General features: G+C 35.6%; 1 protein-coding gene and 1 long non-coding RNA gene across 4 annotated transcripts in view; one reads left to right on the top strand and one right to left on the bottom strand.

The window, feature by feature from the left end:
* LOC134658807 (uncharacterized) overlaps positions 1 to 27,919 on the top strand; it is a 104,519-nt gene that overhangs the window by 30,235 nt on the left and 46,365 nt on the right. The window lies entirely within an intron of this gene.
* LOC134657267 (lachesin-like) lies at positions 46 to 27,267 on the bottom strand. 3 transcript variants are annotated; one of them, XM_063512849.1, is made up of 11 exons: positions 26,950 to 27,266; positions 18,283 to 18,342; positions 14,848 to 14,951; positions 7,854 to 8,061; positions 4,836 to 4,991; positions 3,193 to 3,321; positions 2,768 to 2,905; positions 1,297 to 1,461; positions 1,143 to 1,217; positions 967 to 1,050; positions 46 to 325 (listed from the first exon to the last, which is right to left on the bottom strand). In XM_063512849.1, the coding sequence occupies exons 1-11, from the start codon at positions 27,056 to 27,058 to the stop codon at positions 210 to 212; spliced, it is 1,344 nt and encodes a 447-aa protein (XP_063368919.1). In that variant the 5' UTR covers positions 27,059 to 27,266; the 3' UTR covers positions 46 to 209. The 3 variants fall into 3 exon arrangements, with proteins under 3 accessions (XP_063368919.1, XP_063368935.1, XP_063368927.1); XM_063512857.1 differs by having other exon boundaries at positions 48 to 325; positions 1,297 to 1,446; positions 26,950 to 27,263; XM_063512865.1 differs by lacking the exon at positions 18,283 to 18,342 and having other exon boundaries at positions 26,950 to 27,267.

Here is a 27,919-nt window from a genome sequence, read left to right as displayed (position 1 = left end):
TGCTGCAAATGGACATCCTGAAATATAGACATGTATGTATCCAATTTTAAGGTAGGTACATCGTAGGCATACACTGTATCACAAACATAAGTTTGATGAAATACAAAACATACAATACGTACTTATTGTCTGTTCAGCTCACGAGAAAAGAGACACAGATTTTCGCGGTTAATTGAATGTGAAAGCTATGGATGTTTATAGATGAATTATCAAGATAGTACCCAATTTCTGAATGTGTTTATCAGGTGAATGAAACAAAAGGGAATAAATACGTAGTTTATACTGCTTCTCCTGACATTTGAGGAGTTTTCTTCGTCACCAAAACCTGTCAAAAGTTAAAATGTAGTTAGCATTACGTAAAATGTAAATAGTAGTAATCTTAATAAATAAATTGTAAGTTCTCTTATTGACAACACGGTCATTATAAATGTCAAACTTATTGGCGTGCAATAAATTCAAATTTATTTTCGCAGATTAGCAATTTTACAGATTTTCGTATTTTATTTATTTACAGGTTAATAAATACTTGCAAAGAAAACAAAAAGCAAATAAATGACTAGATCAAAAAATACACATACACAATATAGCAAATAATGTAAATATTCATTTAATATGACACCTACTTAAATATCCTATAAAACATTTACGAACAGATTCTATAAATCGCAACGATGCGATTTTTGGAATTGAATTTAAAAACAAAATTACTGATTTGTAAACTGGTTAAAACAAACATACCTACTCATAAACATTCGGCCGAGTACCGAGATAAGTGGCCGAACAGGCGGAATATTTCTTACTACTATTACTACTACTACTACTACTACTATTTTTTTCATTGACTTGTAATTTAATAACCTGTTGCTAACACTGGAGCGACAAATAATGGTTTATAATTCGAATCCCTCACTGACGTAACTCAGCCTCCAATATTTGTTTTCATAAAATACTAATTAAGTAAATTACCAAACGTCCGTATTTGTTCACCGTAGACTTCTCCTTGAAAGTTTGAGCTTACTGCATCGTTGGTTACTGAGTTTTCGTGACGCCCTGTGTGATAAAATACAATTAATGTATTTTGGAATATTAATAAGGTCTACGTAGGTACATAAATTGTATAGGTAAATAATTTTGATGCCTACCTTTTTTCTTAAATGTTTGGTTATCCAAAACTGCTTTTGGTGTCGTAGAAAACGCTGACGGTGGCGCCGGTATTTCTGAACAAGAGGCAATTAATTACAATTAATTACAAAATTCCAACGTAATATCTACTTATTAACTTGAAGTTTAATTTACCATCTAGTTTAATAATGCCGTCAGTCTCTCCCAGAGAATTCTTGGCGATACACTTGTAGAAGCCAAAGTCCTCCTTGGTAATGTTTCTTATCTTGAGCATCATGAATTTGTTGTAGCCGCTGTCCATAGGGAAGGCTTCATACTTGCCACCTACAATTTCCATTTCTGCTTAAATGTAAAACCTCTGTATCTTACAATTTCAATTAAATTCTAAGAGTTTGTGTGAAAGACAGTAGATTTGAACTATAGCAATCAATTCCAAAAGATATCGGTATGTTCGTGCAACATGATTATTACAAAAACTTGAGTTTAAGTTTTTCCTGCACAGTTATGAATTTAGAACCCGGACTTTAGTCGCATTGACGTCACAATAGGGTAGTTTGGGGAGTAAATGGAACGGTTTTAATTTAAAAGGCTGTGTTAATTAAATTTTAATAATCAGGCATTCACGATATAAATTACCTATAAGTCAATAAAAATAAATCCAAGCAACCGTTATAAATGCTGCTTCGATAACCGCAAACTTTTCAAATATGCACCAATAACATCTATCGGGGTGGAAAGAAGCTTTTCCTTTTTGAAGTGGATATATTCTGATAGAAGACGTAGCCTAACCGCAAGTCATTTAGTAAAACTTTTGATCGGTTACGGAGAGTCAGTGAAAGAAAAACGTCGATATCAATTTATTAATCAATTGATAATTAAGTTATACTAAGGATGCTTGATTATTAAATTTAATTAATTAACACCGCTCCATTTACTCCCCAGACTTGCCTTTTGTGACGTGATTGCGACAAAATTCCGGGGTATAGATATGATAATCACTACATAGTATAAAACAAAGTCGCTTCCCCCTGTCTGTCTTTCTGTCTGTATGTATGATTAGATCTTTAAAACTACGCAACGGATTTAGATGCCGTGTTTTTTAATTGATTCAAGAGATAGGTTTATGTATAATTTATTAACTCGTGCGAAGGCGGGACGGGTCGCTAGTCGTAGATATAAAATTGCAATTGATAGGATAAAGCATCTGTATCTAGTTACGTCTAATAGTAACGTCTGCTTTTCACCACGTCGAAAACTGCGTCCATTATCCGTTCGCTGCTTTAACTACCTAGTTTAACATTTAATCAAATTGTTAGCTACGTAAAATATTCCAAAAAGTTCACATGTGTCGATAAAGCGCAATTCACAGTCGTATTTCATTCAGTAACTTTCTATTCAGCACGAGTGAATAAATTCGGGACGCTCTCGATTCAGCTTCCATCGATACAAGAGAAACTATTTTCATTATGAAGCCATAAATCAACAACACAATCGAGCCATACTGTATTTGATATATAGCACCATATGTTCTATAGCAGTAACGTGTGCTTAATTTAGATATATTCATGAGTTATATTGTGTGATTTGAGTTGAGAAGCGCCTGTTTAATTATGGCAGCTTGTTTTTTTAATATTGTCATAATTACCAGAAATGATCATATCTCCTCGGTCGGTGGTCCAATAATTTATTGAGGAAGGGTATGCCTCGGTGTGACACTCCAGGGTAACATCTTGACCTATATATGCGCCTTCCAACTGGTTAGGTATTGATAACATCGGTGGAACTAAAAAAATAGAAAAAAAAGACAATGGAAGATTAGTAACAGATATTACAATTATAACTTATTATACCTACTTTTGACTTAGTACGTTTACCTAAGTAACTTATTAGGCAGATGTCTGGTCAAAATTAAAATTAATTAGGTTAGGCTAGCCAATGAGGATACAATTACTGTCGTAACCCAAAAATAATCCGATCGAGTATATTTGTAAGCTTAGATATTTACAATAGCATCGTGTGACTTCAGCATTAGAATGACACAGTCAAATTGGTCTAAAAGGGTATACTCACATTGCACCATTAGCATAATGCGCTTGCTTATCGACGGCGGCACTCCGTTGGACGCTATACATAAGTACGCCCCCATGTGGAGACGAGACACCTTGCCTATGGTCAGGGTTTCTCCATCCACGACGCTTACTGTTAACAAAATCATGACTCGTTTTAAAATACATAGTAAAGCGTTCGGTCAGTGTAGGCATAGTAGTAGAAGTCCTAGAGGAATAGGTAGGTAGTTATAATTTGATCATATATTTATAATGCATAATAAACGTTACTGTTGCTTCTTTTAAAATGGACTATAAAGACTGGTGTATTTGTATGGAATTTGTAATCAAACTGACTAATTTACAATGCTCTTAATCTTCACATTACGTTCCTAAATAATCATGAAGCTTAAATATTGAAAAACTGATATTTTTATTACATATTTTCACCATAACTGTAGTGTTTATACATTTGAACAACACAATGATTTTAAATCACCACCACAATTTTGTCATACTTTTTCATTATAGATACCTACGTTTGTTGTAAATAACATTCAATATTGATTTCCTTGTGTACTTAATACCTACTCTAGGAAGAAACAATAAGTAAATATCTACGTAGCCTTTGTGCACGTTCTCCGTAGGTATGTAGTTATTTGTGTTTATTGTTTGCATTTATTAAATGTTTATTTACACATATCTCATTAACCCTCTATGATGTGTTGAAAAACCGCAAATTACGACCAGTTTAAAGATAAACTGTTTTGTTCAAAACAAATATCATATCTGTAGAAATGTTGCAGAATTTTATTATTGCGTTCAAATTTCGAATATCTGTGAAAAACAAAGCAATTTGATTTGATCTCGACTCTATCAGTAAACATGACGTTTTTCGAATTTAAGTGTCAATTGCAAACAAGTTTGACAAATCTCGCATGTTACTTGATATCGAACGATAATTATACGGTTGCGTGATATGGATAAAAAAGTTTTCGTTTACCGCCGTTTGACGTTTATACTATCTTTTAATTAGTTTGTTTTGTCCTTCATAATAAATTAACTATAGCACCTTTTTCGAGTAAAATGAGCCATCAAGATATTTCGGAGACGCTTCCTGATATCCGCGACAGAGCAATGATACCGCAATGCCGGTCGTAACACGCGGTTCCGGAATACGTCACAGAGAGCGTGTAGATAAACAGTGTACCTATGTACAGTCGACGTCAAAGATATGTTTACATTTTTCGCCTAATAACAAAGGAGTAAGATGCAAATACATAAATAATTTCGCATTAAACCACTCGTCCTATTATGAAACGAGTGAAGCGACCGAACTCGTATTTTAATGCCTTTCATTAAGTAGCCGTCACATAAACTACTATTACTTGATTTTTATTAAACTGTTGACCCTTAAATGTTATTCTTAACATAAATTGATTTGTTTTCATTTTACCTAAAGTTGTTAAAACCGACAGGTCATTAATACCAGCATTACCAGCTATTGAAAATAGTTTTGACACCGCATTTACAGCTACAACTACCGACATAAATTACATTATGATGAGCAAAATTTGACAAATCACGTGTTGCCTACGTAATGCTTTTAATCATAAAGTCGTTTCACATTTGTTTGTGTTACGAAGCAGTTTAGATGCTATAGTTTACCTGATTCTCCGTTATAATTAAAGTCCTGCCCATCCTCGCGCCGCCACATGACATAGGGCTCGGGGTAGCCGCTGGCGCGACACACCAAGGTCACGTCGGAGCCCTCACGCACCACCATGTCCGTCGACGTCATGTTGTCGATGATTGATGGCGGCACTAAACAATAACAAATTGTCTGAACCTCACATAATTACGACAGAAAAGCGATGATAAAGATAAGAAACATTGAATGTCATTTGTGTGTTTTAGTCACATTCATTAAGTTCTTTATGGTGTTTATAATTACTTTTAATATGAATGTATAGTGTCGTTACCCTGTATAAACTTTAAACAATAGTTTATTATTGTACATAATACAATGATTACTAAAGATATTCGCTTCCCGTAAGTACCAAAAAGCGGACGGGCTCTTATAGGCCATCAAACGAAGGAAAATCAGGGGAAATAATAGGTGTATAAGCGAATTTTGGCACAGTTGTAAGTAAAAGTGCCTTACACAACATACTGAAAGTACTGGTGGATGGGGGTTGTGCTAACGGGTGGAGGGGGGGGGGGGTTAAAGGTCCCTTTTTTTAGTTTTTCGTAAATAACTCGTAAACGGTGGCTCATAGCAAAAAATGTTGTTATACATAAGTACATAAAATTGCCTACAAGAAAGATTCCGTGCACTTTTTTGCTAAGGTCAATATTCAAAAAGAATCAACACGCGAACGTTAATTAAAATTAATTCAGTGATCTGTTTTCTTATATATTCGTATATAACTCGTAAAGAGTGGCCAATAGCATAAAATGTTCAGAAACGGAAATAATCTACACAAAATTTCCTACAAAAAAGATATAGTACACTTTTTGCAAGGATCAATATTTAAAAAGTTATTAAAGGGGGAACGTTAGGTAATTATATTCAATTCTATGTAGATTACTTATGTATAACAACATTTTTTGCTATGAGCCACCGTTTACGAGTTATTTACGAAAAACTAAAAAAAGGGACCTTTAAACCCCCCCCCCCCACCCCACCCGTTAGCACAACCCCCATCCACCAGTACTTTCAGTATGTTGTGTAAGGCACTTTTACCTACAACTGTGCCAAAATTCGCTTATACACCTATTATTTCCCCTGTGTGGCTGTTTTTGGTCTTCGTTTGGTGGCCTATTAAGTTAATAGCAGTTTTTTTACTAAAACTAGGACTACGATTTATTGAGTTGGTGTTGTTGATTTTAGTTCTGCTATTGACGCCACACTAATCTAGGTAAATACTTTATTGCATACTTTAATAGTTCTTCGAATACTCTATCGCAGGTAAATACTTTATTGCATACTTTAATAGTTACTTTAATTTGTGCTCGTAACCGTAAAATGAAGGATTAAAGTAGAAGAAAAATCTTCGATGACAGCAAAGGTAAGTAACTACCTCCAAGAGTGCGACTCTTTACCGCACATGAGATTTTATAAATAAAATATATGAATAATAAAAAAAGCCTTTATGTACAGGTTTTTGACATCATCATCGTCTATTTTTTTTTTCAAAAAAATTTTTTTTTTTAAATTAGCATAGCCGTGGTGGATTACGTGAGGTCTAAAGCTCACAAAGCCACTAGTACTTAATAGTTTTTTCTTATCACACCCGCTCGAAAAAGTTTTTATTTCATGCAGGTGTACCTACTAAAGCACAAGGCCTATATTATTCTCACGGGAGTTATGGATTGTGTAAAAACAAGCAACAACGGTTGCACTCCGGGAGTGCCGATAGAAGTGAAAACTCACCTCACTATGTTACCGACGCCCGGTAACACGATACATACGTTTAGTGGAGGTATTCTATTTATTTATTATATATTATTATCATTCTCAAATAAGATCACACTTTTTCATTGACGTGTTTATTTACATACTGCCATGACAACGTCAAATTATTTGAACATAGGTTAAGGTTAAGAGTCTTGAAAAGGAGTCCGCAACATAAATGTCAAATAACATTGAGTTTTTCTTTATTGATTTAAATGTCATTTAAATTATGAGTGGCCACCTTACGGGGCTAACGGTCACGTGATCGCCTTACGCCTCTTACGGTCACCTGATCGCCTTACGCTGTCTCGAGTTTATCATTTTTTCCCCACCTCAAAAAGTGCCCAGCGCCGCTAAAGAAGTTTTCACTTCAAAAAATAAGAATATTATATATTCTTCGTCACTTTTTAACTCATGTTTCGTAAAAAACTAAGTTAATCGTCTATCAATTTACACGAACCAAAAATACACTTTATTAAATACCTATAGATAAAAGACTAACAACCTACTTAAGTAACAAAAGCTATGCTAAATTAAACTACTTATCTAAATTGCCCCATTTCGTTATCACAATAACAACACACTGAACGGAAGAGATTGTGGCAAAATAATGAACTTCAATCCATGTCATGTGGACTATGACATCCGGATAGTATTAATTCAGTACTAGGTCTCCACAATATAGATAATCGTAAAAGTGGAAATATTTATTTTCGTGATAACATTTTCTCGTCAATTTTTTTTGTTGTTTGACAATAAAATACGTAAGATATTTCAGTAAGGCACGTACTTTTGGTTTGATCTCGAGACCTGCGATTTTAAAGTTTCGTTACTGCTAGGGCTAGCCACCAACGCTTCTGTAATTACTTTAGAAGCCCATCTATTATTTCGAGCTCTTTATTTTTTGGTAGGCTTAATAAAGTGTCTTGGGAACAATGCCTTGGGAAACACAAGGGTTAGATAATTATTACTTGTTCGGGGTTTATTTGAAAATGTGGATTTAGTGTTAGATTTTAATTCGTTTGTCAGGATTTAATGTCTTGATTACTTATTTTATATTTTTAAATTTGACATGGTATTCGATTCACTTAATTATTCGTAAAATTCTCTGTAGTAAGTAAATACGTGCCCTCCTTTATAGATATACAGATATACATAGATATACAGATCAACAACAGGTCTTTGCTGTGACAACAATGTATCTACTATTTGATATGCTTATTGCTTACCGACGACCTGCAGGTATCCTTTCCTGGAGCGCATGGGGTCGGTGTTGACCTGGCACATGTACCACCCGCGGTCCACCTCCTGCACGCTCTTGATGTGCAGGTACCAGGAGCGGTGGTCGTTGTATGACAGGCTGATGCGCGGGTTCTGCGTTATGATGTTGTGGTGGATGCTCAGGATCGTCTGCGTGTCCATTCGGACCCATGCCACCTACCAGGTATAAAATTAATCAGCAGATTTTACAATGGGTGATACTAACATTTTTTGTTTTAATGTGTGATTAATTTGTGTTTTAATGAAGAGTTTTTGTTAACGTTATTATTTATATTATATCACACGTTATAGTTTATCTAACTAAAAGAAAAGCAGCACCTCTTAACACAGGTAATGATTTACTTAAAAAGGGGTACTAATTACTATAGTACTCCTGCGGGATAACGTCGGGATGTATTTAAATTCACTATACGCGATTTAATCCGTTTCCATACATTATAATTTGTTAAGTTTTGTCAATTTACATGAATACGTATTATGATCGTCAAATAATAAACAACGAGTATAAAGATACAATAAAAAATAAAAGTACTTGTGCGAGAAAAAAGAATTATAAATGTTTGTAAAAGAAGCCATCAAATTTTAACTGTGTGTCACGTAAGTCACGTTGTACACCAACGTCACGTTCTTATTTATTTATAGGTGTCGAGGCTTTAATTTATGTTTGTTTTTATAAGGATAGGGTCTCCCCTATCTCGGGCAAGGGCATATTAGAGAATGTAAGGAAAAAACCGGCCAAGTGCGAGTCGGACTCGCGCACGGAGGGTTCCGCACCATCAACAAAAAATAGAGCAAAATATGCAAAACGAAAACAAGCAAATAAACGGTCACCCATCTGTTGGCAACCATGGCGCCAAGCGCTGAAAGCGCCACCTAGCGGCTTACGAAGACACTACGAGGAGCCGCTACAGCGCCACCTATCGGAGAGCTGCATCATAGGACCAGGTAGCCGCCGCCCCGCCTACCTGGAATGGCAGCAGACTTCGGCGGGGATACCGAGCCTATAAAAGGGGCTGCACGACCTTCAGAGCTCTCTTGATCCAGCGACAGTCGATAGGTTTACTTAAAGTGTAAATTATAACGTATTTTGTAATTAATTTGATTAAAATAAAGTATTTTAAAAGTCCAGTATTTTACCTTTACTTATCATAGTCAGGTCGTTTACATCAGAAGTGTTCTTACCTTCGTCCAAATGGGTAAGCGTAGTAAACGCTCTAAAGCTAAACGGAAGCGGCAACGGTCAAGTTCGAGTTCTTCGAGCGTCATTAGCGTGTCTACCGGGAGGACTCCGTCACCTCCACCACCAAAGAGAATTAAGGTATCACGTAAAGCTGATATCCAAACAGTGAGTACAAATAATGTTCCTACCTTGAATAATATGATACCAGAGTTTAATCCACTAAATGATGACGTGTCTGCTTGGCTCAATATAATCATGAACTACGCGCGAACTTTTTCATGGAAGGATGAGATGATCCGGTATCAGGCTTTAAACAAATTAAAAGGTCCCGCGAAAGTATGGTACGATTCTCTCTTGCGCACCGATTGTTCTTGGCCCTCGTGGAAATGGGAGGATTGGAATAGAAAGTTAACATCTAGTTTTCAACGGCGTCGAAACATGTTCGACTTATTAAAGGAAATTGTAGAGAATAAACCAAACGATAATCAATCTCTTTATGAGTTCTTTTTCGAACAGAAATGCAAAATTGATAGGTTATCGTTGGGTTTTTCGGAACAAGATATAATTTCTATTATTGTGGGTAATATAGGAGATTGCGGTATAGGAGCAGCTATCGAAGCTACCAATTTCGGAACTAGTGACAATTTAGCAAGTTATTTACATGGTCGCGTGTATAAACCATCTAAAAACGCGAAAAATGTAGGCGCGATTTCTCGTGACGTTCCACCAAAAAGTGAAACACAGTCGTCGACAAGTCAGAACGTTTCTTCATCTGGGTCTTCAGTTTCACCTAATGTATCTGAGCGATCCACCACCGCGCGTAATAATAACACGCAGCAACGAAAACAGATCAAATGTTATAACTGTGGCGGTAATCATACAAAAGCAAATTGTGATGTTGTTGTTAATAAGATTGCAAATAAAAAGCAATGCAGTTACTGTAACAAGCAAGGACACTCTGAATCTGAATGTTATCATAAAAAGAATGCAGTTAAAATAGAGAAACATGAAACAAAATTCGTGTCTACCTCTAATCCGCGGAACAAATTTATAAAGAATATTCGTATTAACGATTTTGAACACGAAGCTTTTGTCGACGCGGGTAGTAGTTGTTCACTCATTTCTGCATGTTTGGTTAAAAAACAGAATATAAAGATAATTAAGCTGCCCTTGCCTGTTACATTGCATGGCTATAAAATGCAAAATACAGATACAGTTACGCACAAGATAACAGTTGATCTGAAAATCGATGCGGTTTGTTTGACAGGAATAGATTTTTACATTATGGACGATTTAGCAGATTATGACATACTGATTGGCAGGAACGTGACCGAACGCGATGATTTAATGTATTCACGAGTAGGGAATTCATTGAAGTTTGATTATGCGTCTTCATTTAAGGAATTCTGTAATACAGTGACCGATCTTGAGTTAGATGCTGATTCTCACCAGAACGAATTGATAGCGCTTTTCAGAAAGTATGACGGTTGTATTGCGTCAAACATTAAAGAATTAGGTAAAGTCAACGGTCATGAAATGACAATAAATGTAACCAGTCCTCAACCAGTTCAATGCAGGCCTTTTCGAGCCTCTATTCCAGATCGAAAAATAATTCGGGAGATGGTAAATGAACTTTTGGAAAATAATATTATTCGTGAAAGTAAATCACCGTATGCAAGCCCAGCTTTGCTTGTTAACAAGAAAAGCGGAGAAAAAAGGCTCTGCATTGACTATCGGGCCTTGAATAAAATTACAGTTAAGGACAAGTATCCCATGCCACGGATTGAGGAACTGATAGACAGACTTCAAGGCCATAAATGTTTTACAAGTTTAGATCTGAAAAGCGGATATTATCAAATCGCGATGAGTGAGGAATCAATTCCTAAAAGCGCATTCGTTACAGAAGACGGGCATTATGAGTTTTTAAGGCTCCCGTTCGGGCTGGCCAATGCACCTAGCTGTTTTCAAAGCATGATGAATAAGGTTTTGGGGAATTTACGGTTCGGAAATGTTATTCTTTACTTAGATGACGTTTATTTAGTAACTGAAACAGTTGAGGAAAATTTAAAACTTCTAGAGGAGGTTCTAAAAATATTTAAAGAAAACGGACTGACTTTAAACCTAAAGAAGTGTCATTTCTTTAAAAAAGAGATTGATTTTCTCGGATATAAAATTAAACCAGATTGCGTTATGCCGAATGAGAAGAAGTTAGAAGCTGTACACAAATTTGCCGTTCCTAAAACCGTCCATCAACTGCGGCAATTTCTCGGTTTGATAAATTATTTCAGGAAATTCATTAAAGACTGTGCTTTAATTTCGGCCCCATTAACTAAATTATTGAAAAATGACACTACTTGGGAGTGGAAGTCAGTTCATGATGAGACGTTTCAGTTGCTTAAAAGTAGATTAACGTCAGATAGCGTTTTAGCAATGTTCGACCCTAACAAAGAAAACGTATTGTACACAGATGCGAGTAGAGATGGCATCGCAGGAATACTAATGCAAGTTACAAACGAAGGTGAAAAACCTGTACATTTTTATAGTAGACAGACTACTTTAGATGAAAAAAAATTCCATTCTTTCGAATTGGAACTTTTGGCGATCGTTTGTTCCTTGCAAAAATTCCGGCTATACCTATTGGGGTCAACTTTTAAAATTGTCACCGATTGCAATGCAGTTAGATTCGCCCTGTCAAAAAAAGAAATAATTCCCCGGATTGCCCGTTGGGTGCTATCCACGCAAGAATTTTCATTTGATATCGTGCATCGCGAAGGAACTCGGATGCAACACGTGGATGCATTAAGTCGCAACCCAGTGCCATCCGGAGAAAAATCGGAAACTGAGGTTATTATGTCTATAACGGAATCAGATTGGTTGCTCTCGGTACAATTACAGGATCCAGAATTACAAAAAATTAAAAGCATTATTGAATCGGGTGACTTGGCTAGCAACAAAACTATTTTTTCCCAATATGAATTGCTAGGTGGAAAAGTGTACAGAAGAACTGCCCACGGTCGTCGATGGGTTGTGCCAAAAAAATGTATTTGGCAAATAATTAAATGTAATCACGACGACCTGGGGCATTTCTCTCTAGACAAAACGGTTGAGCGAATAGGAAATCAATATTGGTTTGCAAGAATGAGACACGTTGTAAAAAAATACATAAATAATTGTTTAAACTGCATTTATTATAAAAACAAAGGCGGACCTAAAGAAGGAGAATTATATCCACTTCCCAAATACGCTCAACCGTTCCACACACTACATCTAGACCACCTAGGCCCTTTTGTGAAAACTAAAACTAAAAATGAGTATTTACTGGTAGTCGTTGACGCGTTTACAAAATTTGTTTTTATCTCTGCTGTGAAATCGACAAAATCATCTTGTGCAATTAAAGAGTTAGAAAACATTTCAAAATCGTTCGGTAACCCTAAGAGAATAATAACGGATGCTGGGTCATGTTTCACTTCGAACGAATTCGTTGAATATTGTTTAAGTAAAAACATCCATTTGCACACTATAGCAACAGGGATGCCACGTTCAAACGGACAAGTGGAACGTTTCAATAAAACAATTTTAGAGGCCTTAAAAACAATCGGCGCGGATACGTCAGATGATAGGTGGGACCAGTATATCAAAGCTTTACAGCAGGGCTTGAATACTACATTCCATAAGACAATTAAAGCGGTCCCGAGCGAGGTATTTTTCGGTTACCGATTGCGCATGGATAGTGATAGTTTAGCCCCGGATAATGACTCTCAACAATTATTAGACGTGACTAAGTTGCGCGAGAAAGTTGATGAAAATATTAGAGCTGACGCTGAAGCACAAAAGCAGAGATTCGACCGATCAAGAATCAAAGCACGAAAGTATACTGAGGGTGATTTGGTTTTAATCAAAATCCAAAGTCAAAATAATGATGGCAAAAGTAGAAAGCTGTTACCTACATTCAAAGGTCCATTTCAAGTTAAGAAAGTAGTGGGTAACGATAGATATGAGGTGACGGATGTAAAAGGTAGTGAGAGAACCGCTAAAAAGTACACTGGCATTACGTCGGCAGAGAATATAAAACCATGGATAAAAATTGATGAATGGGACCTAGCTTAATCAAATGAAAAGTATGTATTGTGGCCATTTATTGTCTAATAATTTTTATATATATTTTTAATTTTTTTTTTTAAGTTTTGTTCGGCTCCTCAGATTTACAATATTTTACAAACGCGATTATTCCAAGATACGAGAGTAACTGTAATGTGTTTTTGTTTTGATTTGCCGTGTTGGCAAGGAAAATAAAACGATTCTAATAAAATAAATAGAAACTTTATTTCTTCAGTTTAATTTAAAATTATATATTTTAGGGCGAGTCAAGATAAAATGCATTGTTTACGGGATCATTAAGACGTGCAAATATTTCTATCATAACTGCCATCCAAGTTAAGCTTGAAAATCTTAAGTGCGGCGAAATGCCCTTTAAGTGCAAGTTATTCCGATGTATAAAGGCCTAAAAACTAAGTGCGGCTACAGCCCTTTAGTCGGTGCCTGGAATTCGGGACTTGAATGGAGTAATGAGGAAAATTTGCTAGCCGAGATGTTTTCCGTCAAATAAATGTACAATATATGCTAATTATTATTTTTGTATGTTACAGCATTTCATCTTAACTCGTGAGGTGCCCGAGGCGGGCCCCGTGCAGGAGGGCCGTGTTGGCAACCATGGCGCCAAGCGCTGAAAGCGCCACCTAGCGGCTTACGAAGACACTACGAGGAGCCGCTACAGCGCCACCTATCGGAGAGCTGCATCATAGGACCAGGTAGCCGCCGCCCCGCCTACCTGGAATGGCAGCAGACTTCGGCGGGGATACCGAGCCTATAAAAGGGGCTGCACGACCTTCAGAGCTCTCTTGATCCAGCGACAGTCGATAGGTTTACTTAAAGTGTAAATTATAACGTATTTTGTAATTAATTTGATTAAAATAAAGTATTTTAAAAGTCCAGTATTTTACCTTTACTTATCATAGTCAGGTCGTTTACACATCCAAGTAGGTACTGACCCCGCCCGACGTTGCTTAACTTCGGTCAAAAATCACGTTTGTTGTATGAGAGCCCCACATAAATCTTTATTTTATTCTGTTTTTAGTATTTGTTGTTATAGCGGCAACAGAAATACATCATCTGTGAAAATTTCAACTGTCTAGCTATCACGGTTCGTGAGATACAGCCTGGTGACAGACGGACGGACGGACGGACGGACGGACGGACGGACGGACAGCGGAGTCTTAGTAATAGGGTCCCGTTTTTACCCTTTGGGTACGGAACCCTAAAAATGGAGTTCAAATTAGGAGCATTGAATTCCTAAACACTTTTACTAACTCACGGCTGGTTAAGAAGATACAATACAGCAGTTTATGCAATGTGAAGCCATTTATAACATGCGTTTCTGAAAATTACCCCAGTGAATATATGCAACAGGGGCTTTAATTTTATTTTTTACCAATTTAGGTACCTACCTGTTAATATTATAGGTTTTAAAACCATTTGCTTTTGTAACAGTATACACTACGATATAATCACTGACCGTGTCTCCTAAATGCACCTTTTCTTCTTGCCGCTATGAAGTCACAAAAGTGGTCGTGATTTTTAATTTATTGTCTTATTCATACCCATTAAAATGGTTATATTTGTGACAGCTTCCCTTTAGCATGCTTCAATTATCTTTAAGCGTAAGCGACATTCTAGATATGTTCTAGAAAAACAACAATACATACCTTAAACCCACGTAAGTTATCGACAACACAAGCTAGCAAGGCATCTCTGCCCACTGTCACCGTGACGTTCGGAATTGGTTCAGCGAACCTCGGATACATGGATTCTGAAATTAAAATTATCAAGTGAGGCCAGAATAACTAGACACTCGTAAAAATATTAAAATATATGCTCTTTGAGGTATCCTGGGGGCGGGAGGGCCTTTATGATAAGTATCTACAAGCGATTTCATGAGTCCTACCCACTACTTAAGTGCTACGAATACTTATACGTAGGAGGTCAAATTACTCATCCCCACTGGGGTGAATGATGTTTACGCCTTGATACGATCTTGGGATTAGGATAGGAAGCAGACGAACCTTGTAGTGTCGTACTGACTTATTAACAAAAGCACTGTGGCTTATTGTATATTAAGCCAAAGGCTTAGCCAATTTACTAATTCCATAGTCCATCCAGCGAGAAATAAAAACATTTTTAAATCTTCAGTTCACCTGGTCCCAATCGATCCCCTAGGTACCTAGATTTGGCTCTAATAAACGACCTGCCATTTATAGTTGATTGTAAATAAACCTTGCGTATTTCGTTTCAAGTATAGTTAGTTGTTTTTCAAGTATTCTATAAGACTTGTTTGCTTCTAAACAGTTCTCACTGCACCCACCTTGACATTTTTCTGTTTGGCCCTATGGTTGACTGGTAGAGAATGCCACAATGTATTAAGTCCGCCTTTTGTACGTTTTTTGATGTTGCAATAAAGTTTAAAAAAAATAATAAAATAATAAGTTACAAATTTGACTAGATAGTGAGATAGATAGCGCCCGCCAGAAAGTATGTTTCCTAGCGGTGTATAGTGATTTTTTTTTTACTTAGCGTATAATTTCATACATTTCTTGTAAAATTCCGTACGATACCATGTCACCGCTAGAAAGTATGACACCTTTTTCATACAGAAGATATATCAAGCTTTACTTTAGACGTAAATTATTCTTAGTACCTAAACCATCTTTTTAAGTATGTAATATCTGCGAGGTTAACAAAACTGCAATGTTAAAATATTATCAGTAGGTATTTCATGTGTTAAGTTAGTAGTATAAAATAATTGTCAAGATTAATTAGTTAATACAACCACTACAGTTTTGTATTATTTTTAATTAACTAACAGTAACAAATCGTTGTGACGTTTCATCAAAAGTAGCTGATTTAGCTATACAGGGTGCTTCGTGTAACAGGAGCAATAAATTAAACTGTAGGCGCTGTACTCCTCAAACTGACCAACATTTGTTCAGCAACTTTTGAAAATAACTCATGTTTTGATTTTTATTACACTTTAAAGTTTATTCTAAGACGCAATGTATTGCAAATTTTGTTATGTTTAAAGCGTGACAAGCAACGTCAACGTCAAACACACTGATGTCAGCGTACATTGAAGGCAATATTTATTTTGTATGAAAAAGAGGAACTCTAAAGGATTCATAATTTTCAAAAGTTGCTGAACAAATGTTGGTCAGTTTGAGGAGTACAGCCTTTAGTTTAATTTATTGCTCCTGTTACAGGAAGCACCCTGTATATTCAATTACAATTTCAAATTAATTTATTTTCCTTGAACATACACAGTTGTCATGGTTACATGTCATTATTATAAAAAAAAAACTTGACCACCCCCGAACCAATCCCGAAATCTGGAGAAAATATGGAGGCTTGCACCATTTTATTGAAAAAAGTGCCGAAATAAAAATATTTATTTTATTAGCACTCCGTTATCAGGTTTAAGTAAAAAGATGCCTATTCGGACATGACTCATTTGCTGTCCATTGAACTAGATAGAGTCTGTGCGGAAAGAGAAGAGTCGTGGATTGTATTGGGCCCCATACATTCACGACTCTTTCCGCACAGACTCTAAACTTTATTAAACCTTTACATGTAAGAACCCAATCAGCTTAGTCTAAAGTCAGAATGTAATTACGTGTAATTTAATTCATTCTTTGTATTCAATTGCACAGTAAAACGTCCTGTTACGGTTACTGTTATGTAAAGAAATTTGGTGTTTACAAAATAGGGACTATTTCAGTCCCATAAGAAAGAGTCACAAGATATCAAGCGATTCGTCCGGATGCGTGTACATTGTGAGGCGGGAGCGATTGATATTAATTTTTGGATTTTTAACGATTTCTAACCGCGCTATAATGGTACATAAATAAATAAATATGTCTACTGACTTTTACCTTCTCTGTAAATCACAATATGATATAATTAATTACAACGTCAAATTTAAAATTACATATCAACTGAGCTCATAGCAGTTTTCAGCTATTTATAACTTTTATAAGACACGTGTATCGTATTCTACAAGTTTTTGTACTTGGCATTCCAAGAGCAGTGAATTTATTAATTAAAGTTAATTTATTCACGAGAATATATGGTACCGTAGATATTATTAAGGGTACACTATTGGCCCTTGCGGTATTTTCTGGATGCCCTAATGTGAAAATTATTTGTGTTGACACAGTTCACGCATGTCATACGAAGTTACGTTACATACATGTCGTGTATACGAAAATACTATCAAAATTTAAATAATTAATTATTGAATTGACTTTAGATGAGTCCCCATGACCATCTCCTGTCTCCATCATCAGATCAGCTCGATGCTACCATAAAATTGCATTGTGACCAACTTAGATATGAATGTGATGTTACCTCAATTGAATAATGGGAAGCGGGTCTAATTTAGCTTGCAAGATTTGATATTTTAAACTGTAAACAAACATTGTAAGATATAAAAGTTTTTTAGCTCTGGTACAAAATAAATAGAAGCCTTTAAAAGTTAGTATGACGCGTCGCTCGCTGACGCTTGTCGCGAACGCTACACGCATGGCCACAGGCGGACGGAGCCGCGACGCTGGCTGCGCGTCTGCCGGCGCCGACCCGCTCGCGACGGATAGGGGTGCTTGATTTATGCTTGGCCCGCCAACGACAAATAGCGGTTTGTCGCGATATCACTCTTTCACTTCCAAAATAACGAATCAGAAAGATCACGCTAAAAAACTCACTCAATCTAAAACGTTGAGCTTAAAAATAAGTATAGGTATGAAAAAGGAACGCTGTGATATAATCTGGGATAAAAAAAAAGGAAATTCACTTCTTGACAATGTTAGCTCGGTTTGTTACGACTTAACGGATAAGTAGAGCGTATCTTAAAATGTGTCCCTCAACTGGGTGTAACAAATAGCAATGTGTGTGGGAACATACAGATGACGTATTCGCTAATACGTTGAACCGAGCTGGATTTGTGATTGAAACATTTGAATATCCGATTTTGAATTGATTGAATCCAGTTTAATATTCAATTCTTAAAAAACTTGTATCTGCTTACATATTTTTTATAAGCGATCTCTCTTAAGTGCCCTTATAACTGTTATAAATCAGGAAATTAGACTTACCGTCGGGAACTTCTATAGGCGCTACTGACACTACATTTTGCCCGGTAGGTAATTCCCGACCTGCAAATTAAACAATAATGGCACTCATAAATAACGGATAATTATGTCGTTACAGGACAATTTCAGTTTGGGAGTCACTTAGCAGTTCTCAAATTCAGTTAGTCACTTTCAATAGTTATTGGATCGATCATCCACTTAAGAAAATATAACAATTAGGATAAGTTGTGTAAGTATAACAGCGTGAAAAAGGAAATCTTTATAAGTTTCAATGTAACCAACATAATGTGTTACAGTTAGAAAGTTCAGTGCGAACATAAAGCCTGTTTTATGACTATGTGCAGTAATCAAGTTGGTACCTACTGTCATTACTTTTAATGAACTTTGTGTTTCAATGTTGTTAAAGTAAATAATTAAAATATTGTTGCTTTTCTTCGCATTGTTCTTGAGCCGGACTCGATATTTTAAAACAATCTATTTCTAGTATATCATACCTAGTTTTCATTACCTTAACTTAAACACAGGAGGACTTTTAACAAACAACCAACCTAGAAGTAAGTATGTAAGTAAATATTTTTTTAGTATCACAAAATATCATCACATATATATTTTATATAAGTACCTAAATAAAGCCACGCAGTTGGTACGCTATAAGGTAAGCCATACCAAGCACTTAATATTTATTATCTTTGTATATCAAATATACAAAAAAACAACAAGTCAATCACCAAGCGTGTTCAGTTTTTAATGGTGTACTATGTTGAAAATACGTTAATTGACGCACACGTAATTGTTTCTGTCATCCCCCGCTATTTTAGTTAGCTGAGATGGTATTCGTGGGGGAGTAGGTACCTATAGCGTAATATCGGTACATTACGGGTAGCGTTGACAGGCTCACTCAGCGCCGACGACAGGATTGTTCCATTATCGTGGAACGGATGAATAATTGACACTTGTAACTGTGCTTTCTGGAGATGATACATGTTCCGAAGTGGGATATTTTATATTTATACTGATATTAACTAGGTACTTAAAACATTTCATATATATTATGTATTATATTTTCTTAACCAGGAATAAAAACGTGTAAAAGTAATTAAGTTAAAGAAATTTTAGGAATATATTTCATTTAAATTTTATGTAACGTTTTCACTACTTACATTCAATTTGTGATCGGCATATTACTATAAATAAGTCAAATGTACTTGTGAGGTTTGTGTGGTTGGTGCCTACACTCATGTATGGTAGCGAAAGTTGGGTATGGCAGAAGAGGCATCAGAGCCAAGTGAATGCAGTGGAAATGAGAGCGTTGAGAAGTGTGTGTGGTGTGAGATTACAAGATAGAATTAGGAACAGTGTGATAAGGGAAAAGTGTGGACTGAACGAAGATGTAGTGACAAAAATTGAGAAAGGTATATTGAGATGGTTTGGACACATGAAAATAATGAGTGAAAGAAGGCTGACAAAGAGAGTGTATAAGGGAGAAGTAGAAGAGGGAGTTGGAAGGAGCAGACCTCGGCGGACTTTCTTCGATCAGATCGGGGAAATCCTGAAGAAAGGCCAGGTCAAGAGCACCCTAAACCGGCGAGTGAGTATGAGGAATATAATGAAAGTAACGGAAGCGAAAGAGGTATGTCAGGATCGTAGCAAGTGGAAATCCGTGGTCTCTGCCTACCCCTCCGGCAAATAGGCGTGATTATATGTATGTGTGTATGTATGTGTATGTACTTGTGAGATGGTCTAATAGGTAGAAAAATTGTATCAAGAACTTATCAATTCTGAGTTCACAGGAAATAGATTTATACTTCTACTATTTTATTAGAAAAGCGCATTGTAAAATTTGCCCACCGTAAAACCGCTTAGCACCATCAATATTAACGATTATGCTTCAAGTCAGTAACGAGTAACGAGTGAGAATTAATAACTCACCACAAATGATGTCGGAAAGTTAAATGAGGGGTCCGTTCCATTACATCAAGTTCGGGTGCAATTATTCGTGGTGCTCTATGGTCGGCAATTAATAGGCCACAATTTGGCTTCAAGCAGTTAAATTTTATTGGTACACAATTTAATGTATGAGTTTGGTTTATTATATTGCACTTCGGTTTATGGAGAGTAACAAACCCGACGCGTCTTAATAACATTAGATGGACTATTAGGAATTACTATATAAATACGTTGTTCCCTTTCCACTGGATAACAAATATTGCCTCTGCGGGTTTTTTCTACAGAGTGCAGCATTTTATGTTCAAGTATGTAATTTTATATGGATAATAAAATTAAAATAAATGTATACTTACAACATTGTATCATCAGAAATACATTGTGTTTATAGATCAGCACCTACCAATAGTGTCATTACAGAGGTATCTAACTTTTTGGGTACCTACTTGTCGGTATATAATTTGGAGTTTTAAAATTAAATGATCTTTAACAAACAAAAAAATGGAGGTGTGCAATGAACTTACTTTTTGCTGTTGTTCTGTTCCGTGATCCAGGTGATAAAACTACAGCGATTTTAAGAAAAAAAAATCTGTAACACATACTTCTTACAGTAGTAACTATCGATTCCAAAAGGAATAAAGTGTCCGAAAAAAATGGCGCGTTTTCTCACACATTTTGTATTGACCGGTACACAACTGACACCTAAAATGTGTATGAAAAACTGGGCCCACATCTTGTTTTATTCAATAGTCCTCGTGGTTCTAAGTCGAAATAGGTACCCCAAAAGGTGCTGAAGATTTTCGAAATAAAGTACCCAGTTGCTACACTTGTTTCAGAAAACCCCGAGATAGCATATTAATAAGGTCTAAAAATATATTTATTCAGAGACCATACTTTTATATCCGCAACGCCTTTGCAACGCTTTTATAAGGTCTTAATATTATTCGTATAAAAGATAGCCTCTTTGATGCTATACATTGCCATACAGCGACTTCTTTAAAATGTGATCCAGGTGACGTAATCATCACAAAATCGTTGTTTCACACAGGTGCATTGCGTCCCCTTAATTTATTTAATGTTTTGGGTGACTCTGTGTAGTATTCTTAATGTGAGAAAGTCAAATTGATAGTTCTGTTCGAATTGCAGGTCGCAAATCGAAGGGCAGCCCTTCGGCCCGACCGGGTCATCGAGAGGGTAAACAAGCGTTTTCACTTCAATTTCCAACTTATCCATAGGTAGGTATATTATGTTTGCCGAACTTCCATAATCACGAGTGGATAGTTTACTTCTGTATTTGAATATTACCTACTTTTTTAGATTAAACGTAAAATTTAATATATTTAATTCAGATAACTAATTATATGTCAATACAAATCTTACAATCTACGATACAATACAATACAAATCTAAAAATTACAAATGTCTTAACCTAGCAACTAGCAACTAACAGAACAAAAACTATTCACAAAATTCGCGAGTCCCTCCAGATGCAAAGGAGCCCATTACGCTCGCCGCGTTGCCACGCTGAACCGCGATGGACAACGTAAAATTGATTTTTGCAATCTATACTCAATTGTAAATAAATACATCTGCTTTTTTAATAAAATCATTTTTTTCAGTTGACCAGCAACAATTACGAAAAGCTTTATGACTGTGATTTTAGTTCAATGTCGCAAACCTTATAATTTGTGAGCGTTATAAAACATAACATAGTGGAATTTAAGCTGCCAAATTATGGTCCGTTTGAATAATTTTACAGTTTGGACTCACTTGTTTTTAGTCACTCGCGCGACATGTTCGAGTGACTAAAAACAAGTGAGTCCAAACCGTAAAATTATTCAATGTTAGTATGTCTCACAACAGTTTAAGTTCTATTATGGTCCGTTTATTAAATGTCCGTACTGGTTTATTGCATCCACCGTAACTTTCTTACCCCCGTGTGTTATCAGTAGGTATGTTAATTCGATTTTAAATCGTATGCAAGCATTTTTATGAAAAGGATCTTTTAGAAAAAATATTACAATATAATTATGTAAAAGGTGCTCATTAGCCTACACGCCAAAAAAAAGATAAATATGAGTACGTAATATTAATGTAACTAGTAGCATGTGGCTGTACGGCTTGTGGTGACAATGACTTTGCACTTCTATCTTAGGAAACGCTGCCTGGCACGGTTTGCCACTTCGCTTGGATTATTTCTTGCGTCAAAACTAAGTTGATCTAGCGCCCTACATATTCCAACAATCCCGCGCTTTCTTACAAAATTTAAACCATCGTATGTACAGTCAGCAGCAATAGTTGCTAAGTGAGCGAGGTGTTCAAATTGTTCAAAATGATCTTGACGCGACTTTATTGTTAAGACAAAAAGAGCGCGTCAAGGCAATTTTGAACACCTCGCCCGCTTAGTAAATTCTTCTGCTGACTGTACTTAGTTACCTAGTACATTTTGAACTGTGATTTTCTAACATTTTTCTAACATGTAATTGTTGTTTATTTGGTACCAGTTAGTTATTTTAGTATTCAGTATTATAATGACTAATAATGAGGTTAATAATTAATTAAAATCAACATTATTTTTTAAATGTTGAAATGACCACATGCTGGGCGCTATTCATTTGTAATATACAATATATTATACTTAGGTTGTGTATTTTTTGACCTGTTTTGATATAAACTTTCTTGAACCTTTCTAAAAATCATTATTATATAAATATATGCAGTTAATCCAAAATAATTTAATTAACATAATGAATACTGATTTTCACTTATGAAAAAATATAGGCTATTAAGTTAGGAAAGCTTTATTTAAATAATTTAAAGACCGCTGCTATTACAGCGAACTGATTTATGAAAAAAGTTTTACAATCTTCAAACCAATTTATGAAAAGTTTCTTTTTTGTTTTACGTGCCGAGAAAGAAAGCCGGACAAACTGACTTCATTAGGACGGACGATACACTCTTTGGAGTAATTAAGGAGTCATTGATTAAGTTCCGACAACAATTTAGCAGATTAAGAATAACATATCGCACTTCCTAACTTCTTACCACTTTTACTTACGGGTTATATGTACAGTCGACGTCAAAGATATGTTTACATATTTCGCCTTATTACAAAGGAGCAAGGTGCAAAAGTCTAAACATATCTTTCACGTCGACTGTACCTACCTAAGTTATATATGATATTATAACATCCTATCTGACATCGGGTACTTATCGTATTTTAATTTTGGTTTGTTAGGATAAGGTATAGGTAAGATTTAAAATTAAAGTGCACTGAACTTTCGAACATTTTAAATAAATATGAATTAAGGTATATTTTTAAAATGTTACGTGTTAAAAAAATTGTTATGGTATTTTATTTTGTTTCCTATACGTAAACCAACTCTGATACTTTACATATACAATCTGCATGTATGGAATGTGGGCGTAGTATTACGAGTTTAGAGTACTTTAGAGAATGGGACTGGAATCGTTCGCTGCTCTGCTCAAACTTCCGCCTCGTAAACACTGTTGCTTAGAGTTTTTACTTGAACTCGCTAAGTCTGTTTAAGTACAAGCAGATAGTTCCAACTCACCTATTAGTCATCCAGAGCAAAGTTTACACTCCTTAAATAAAATTGATGATTCATGCTTGTATATGTCGACGACTGGACTGGCCTAGTGGGTAGTGACCCTGCCTGTGAAGCCGCGGTCCTGGGTTCGAATCCCAGTAAGGGCATTTATTTGTGTGATGAGCACAGATATTTGTTCCTGAGTCTTGGGTGTTTTCTATGTATTTATGTATTTGTATATTATATATATCGTGTCTGAGTACCCACAACACAAGCCTTCTTAAGCTTACTGTGGGACTTAGTCAATCTGTGTAAGAATGTCCTATAATATTTATTTATTTATTTATTTATTTATTATATGTCACCGTAAAATTGTAAACACTCGTCATATTATAATCTCGCTAGTTACATTATAAACTGACGGTAGGGAGATTATAATCTAACCTAACTTAACCTACGTTAGATTATAAACTAACGGGTTCACAATCTTACGGTGTCATATACATAGAAAACATCCATAACTCAGGAACAAATATTTGTGATAAGTACACAAATGAATGCCCTTACCAGGATTCTAACCCGTGACCTCCTGCTTCGTAGGCATTGTCACTACCGACTAGGCTATTAAGCCTCTACAATACTAATATAATTCTGATATCAATGCAAGTTAATTCCAGACATCGAATGATCGCTCATAAATCCATTCAAATTATATTTACTCATAGTTCTCTAAAGGCCGTAGAAGGATAAGGAAAGAAAAAAATGCCCTTTATGATTAAAAGCTGTTTTTTTTCTATACTTGCTTACATCTAGTAGTACAATTGTGCAAAGTTTTGTTGAAAAATTCCCAGTAGTTCAGCTGGAAAAAAATAAAATCCGAATTCATGAAATATGACTTTTCACAAAAAGTATTGAACTTTATCTGATAAAGTACCCCGAATTTTTCAACAAAACTTTGCACAATTGTACTACTAGATGTGGGTATTAATGAATCCCATTTGTATTATCTAGTAATCTTTACGTACTGTAACTAGTAAACCATTTATAAACTCAAGGAAAGTTTTATAGAATTTATACAAATCTGTTATTCCGAGTAAAGAATATTAATTTCACGATTAAGTAAAACCGTTTTGTATTTCCTATACTATGAAATTAATAAAACTTACTTGAAATTATATTATTTTCTATCGCCTAGAAAAAAAATGTAAAAATTAATAAAGTTTGATAATCCCGTCTTTTAGAAAGCAGGTTTTTAATTCGAACAATATTTTTTCTCTCCGTGTATAGAAAAAAAAACAGCTCTTAATCATAAAAGGGCATTTTTTCTTCCCTTATCCTGCTACGGCCTTTATTTTGTTTGCATTATTACTATTGAAGCTTAATAATTAATTCCTCAAGTCATAATAAAACCTATAATCAAATTATTGTACATAGTGACTATTATTTTAAATTTTAATTACTTAGGTACTCTTTCTAGGAGCGTGGGTGTTATTTTATAAATGCTTTGTCAATGATTAATTGCTTTATGAAGTTCAGTAGGTCTCTAGCAGCTCCCATCATAAAGCATGTGTTAGTTAAAATATTCATATTTTTAATTTGGTTATATTGCTTTGGATAGCCCGTGAGTATCTCCTTTAAAACATAGGAATCCGTAATCAGTGTTACAAGCGTTGTGATTTGCCTTAATTGTAGTAAGATCAAACAATGAAGTTTAATAAATAATTGATATCAAGTTAAGGTTGTACGAAGTGGTAAGCATAACCATATGATATATAATTACGAAGCAGGCCATAAATAAACTTATTTAATATATGCCTGATCACATAAAAGTATGTGTCAGGTAAAAAACAGGTCGTACTAGAAGTAGCAATAGCTATGTGGATATGGTGCTGAATATAACTAAAACAAGCTCTTATTCTCTTAATGATGAATTTATTTATCTATTCTATTTGGAACAGTTCGCCGCTATGAGTATGAAAATTATTGTGCAAAGAATAGAAAGAAATCATAATTATATGAACTTCATGCCTGAAGATACATATACCTGTTTAATTTTAAAATTGTGAGTATCTACGAACAACTCAGCTATATCAAAAGTCCCCTTCGCGAAAACCCTAAGATTTTGTCAGACTTGATGCGTCAAACGAAATCAATCCCCAAGCATATCTGTACCCATCGCTAATGTTTATTGCAAAGATAAAATACATCCATAACTGTCATGGCCGCTGGGGATGACTCCGGATATCCGTCGATGCGTCACGGCTAAGCCGGCCCCTGTACATTCTGTTTGTGATTCTGCCCCTTGTTAACTGAGTTATGTTATAGAACACAAGTGCTTCTTGTCTGCGACCCTCTGAATAAATCTTATACTTGAAGGAGCGCGGAATTTATTTCCCTGAAATTTTTTTGTTGAACCAAGAGCAATTTGTCTTGATTGCTTAACTTAAATATACAATGCAGATCAGATACTATCCATAATTATGAATAATATTTTTTAATTTTGTTGTGACATTGCTATTTATTGAATTGAAATGAAAATGGAACGAAAGAATGACAATACGATAATTCTTACCATAATTTCATGTTCTAACACTTATTAATTTACATACAGAATAAAGATCCAACATACAAAGAGGAAACAAAGAAAAGAAACAGTAAGAGTATCAGTACCAGTTGGAAGATTGCCCATACAACTAATAGCACATCGATGCGGCGCCAGAAAGGCTATAGATTTTTGTAAACATTTTTGTCTCTGTTATCTTTTGAACAAACATAACAAACGTTACAACTAATTGATTTTATCGTTCATTATTTACTTTAATCAACTAATAAAACGTCGCCTTATTATACGTCTATATGTATATGTTTAGACATACATAGGTATATAGGTTTTTAGTGTTGGTAGTGTGGCTACTAGGCATGTTCACTTTTCGATGAGTTTATTATAAATTGCCTGTAGATCGTGTATTTAGGCATTCTTTAATTGAACTTTGATTTTTTTTTATAATTTAACAGGTTGCAAAAAAAAAATGTTTTTTTATTATTTATTCGTTTAGCATTTTTGCATAACTGATAACTAATCTGATACCTATCTTCTATTACCTTTTAAAACATTTCCATTTAAACTTTTCACAAGTTGTCGGAAAACTCAATAAAAATGCTAATTGCAACTCACCTGTCGTGCTGCTGCATGAAGTCAATAGCGCTATCCATATTACACAATATAAACGTATAAAAAGAGTCATTTTTGCATTCACGTGAATGGAAGTTCTCATCGAATTCATCTATGTGTTTGGGTGTAAGCGCGTGTCGTGGTCGTGGTAGACGCTAGGGCGGCGAGCGGGCGTCCCATCTCTGGGAGGGTTCCGGAGGCACTACCGCGGGGTGCCGTGCCGTGCCGTCGCTCCCACTGCCACCCGGCGCCGGGTCCCGGCACCCCCAGATAAACAAGGGCGCGAGAACCGGGAACAAGCAGACAAGCCGTCTCGGTAGCCATCCGACGGAGATTTGCCGTGGACCGAATATTATTATAAGACATTGCGATTAATGTGATTTCAAACATTAAATTCTGCTGAATCCTCTGACGTTCCTTCATAAAATTTGCATAAAAAAGTTAAGATAAACAAACTTCATGCGTATCAAAGAAACCCTTACGAAAAACGAGTTGAAGGGTCGGATGCACCAAACCGTCTGTCACTGTCACCGTTAAAGAGTTCGCAATTTTTTTTGTTGTATGGGACATCTCGTAGTCCACTGCTGTGTTTGTGTGTTTATTCAGTCCGTCAACTATGGTTGGTGCAACCGGCCCTAAGACTGCATAAAATGTAAGTAGGTTGTTCTTAGAGGAAAAATCGGAAATATATCTAAAATCACTTCATTTATTTCCTCAAGGCTTTTGACACTGTGTATACGTATCTATTGGAGTTGATAAAGATTATTTTAAAGACTTAGAATTTTGAGAAAACGAACAATAATAACGGGATCTGGATCCGATACTATACGATGTTTCAAAATTTAAGCTAAATAGAAATTTGTACTCGCAGGTGACTTACCCGTTGGTTCGTAGTCCTCGTCTATATTTTACAAATTTAATTATTCCTCCGATATGCGGCGGGCGGCGATGTGATAACTTAGCGGGGCGGCGA

Source organism: Cydia amplana, chromosome 2, assembly GCF_948474715.1.
Source record: "Cydia amplana chromosome 2, ilCydAmpl1.1, whole genome shotgun sequence".
Lineage (NCBI taxonomy): Eukaryota > Metazoa > Arthropoda > Insecta > Lepidoptera > Tortricidae > Cydia > Cydia amplana.
Note: the sequence above shows the minus strand (reverse complement) of the source record. Positions and strands in the feature narration are given on the sequence as shown.

Bases quoted from the DNA above. Each gene is read 5' to 3' on its own strand.
- LOC134657267 (XM_063512849.1), bottom strand. From the start codon at position 27,058: ATGAATTCGATGAGAACTTCCATTCACGTGAATGCAAAAATGACTCTT. The intron at 8,062-14,847 runs GTATGTATTGTT...TATACCTGGTAG, and splicing joins ATAACTTACGTGGGTTTAAG to GTGGCATGGGTCCGAATGGA. The intron at 1,051-1,142 runs GTAGGCATCAAA...TTTATCACACAG, and splicing joins CCAAACATTTAAGAAAAAAG to GGCGTCACGAAAACTCAGTA.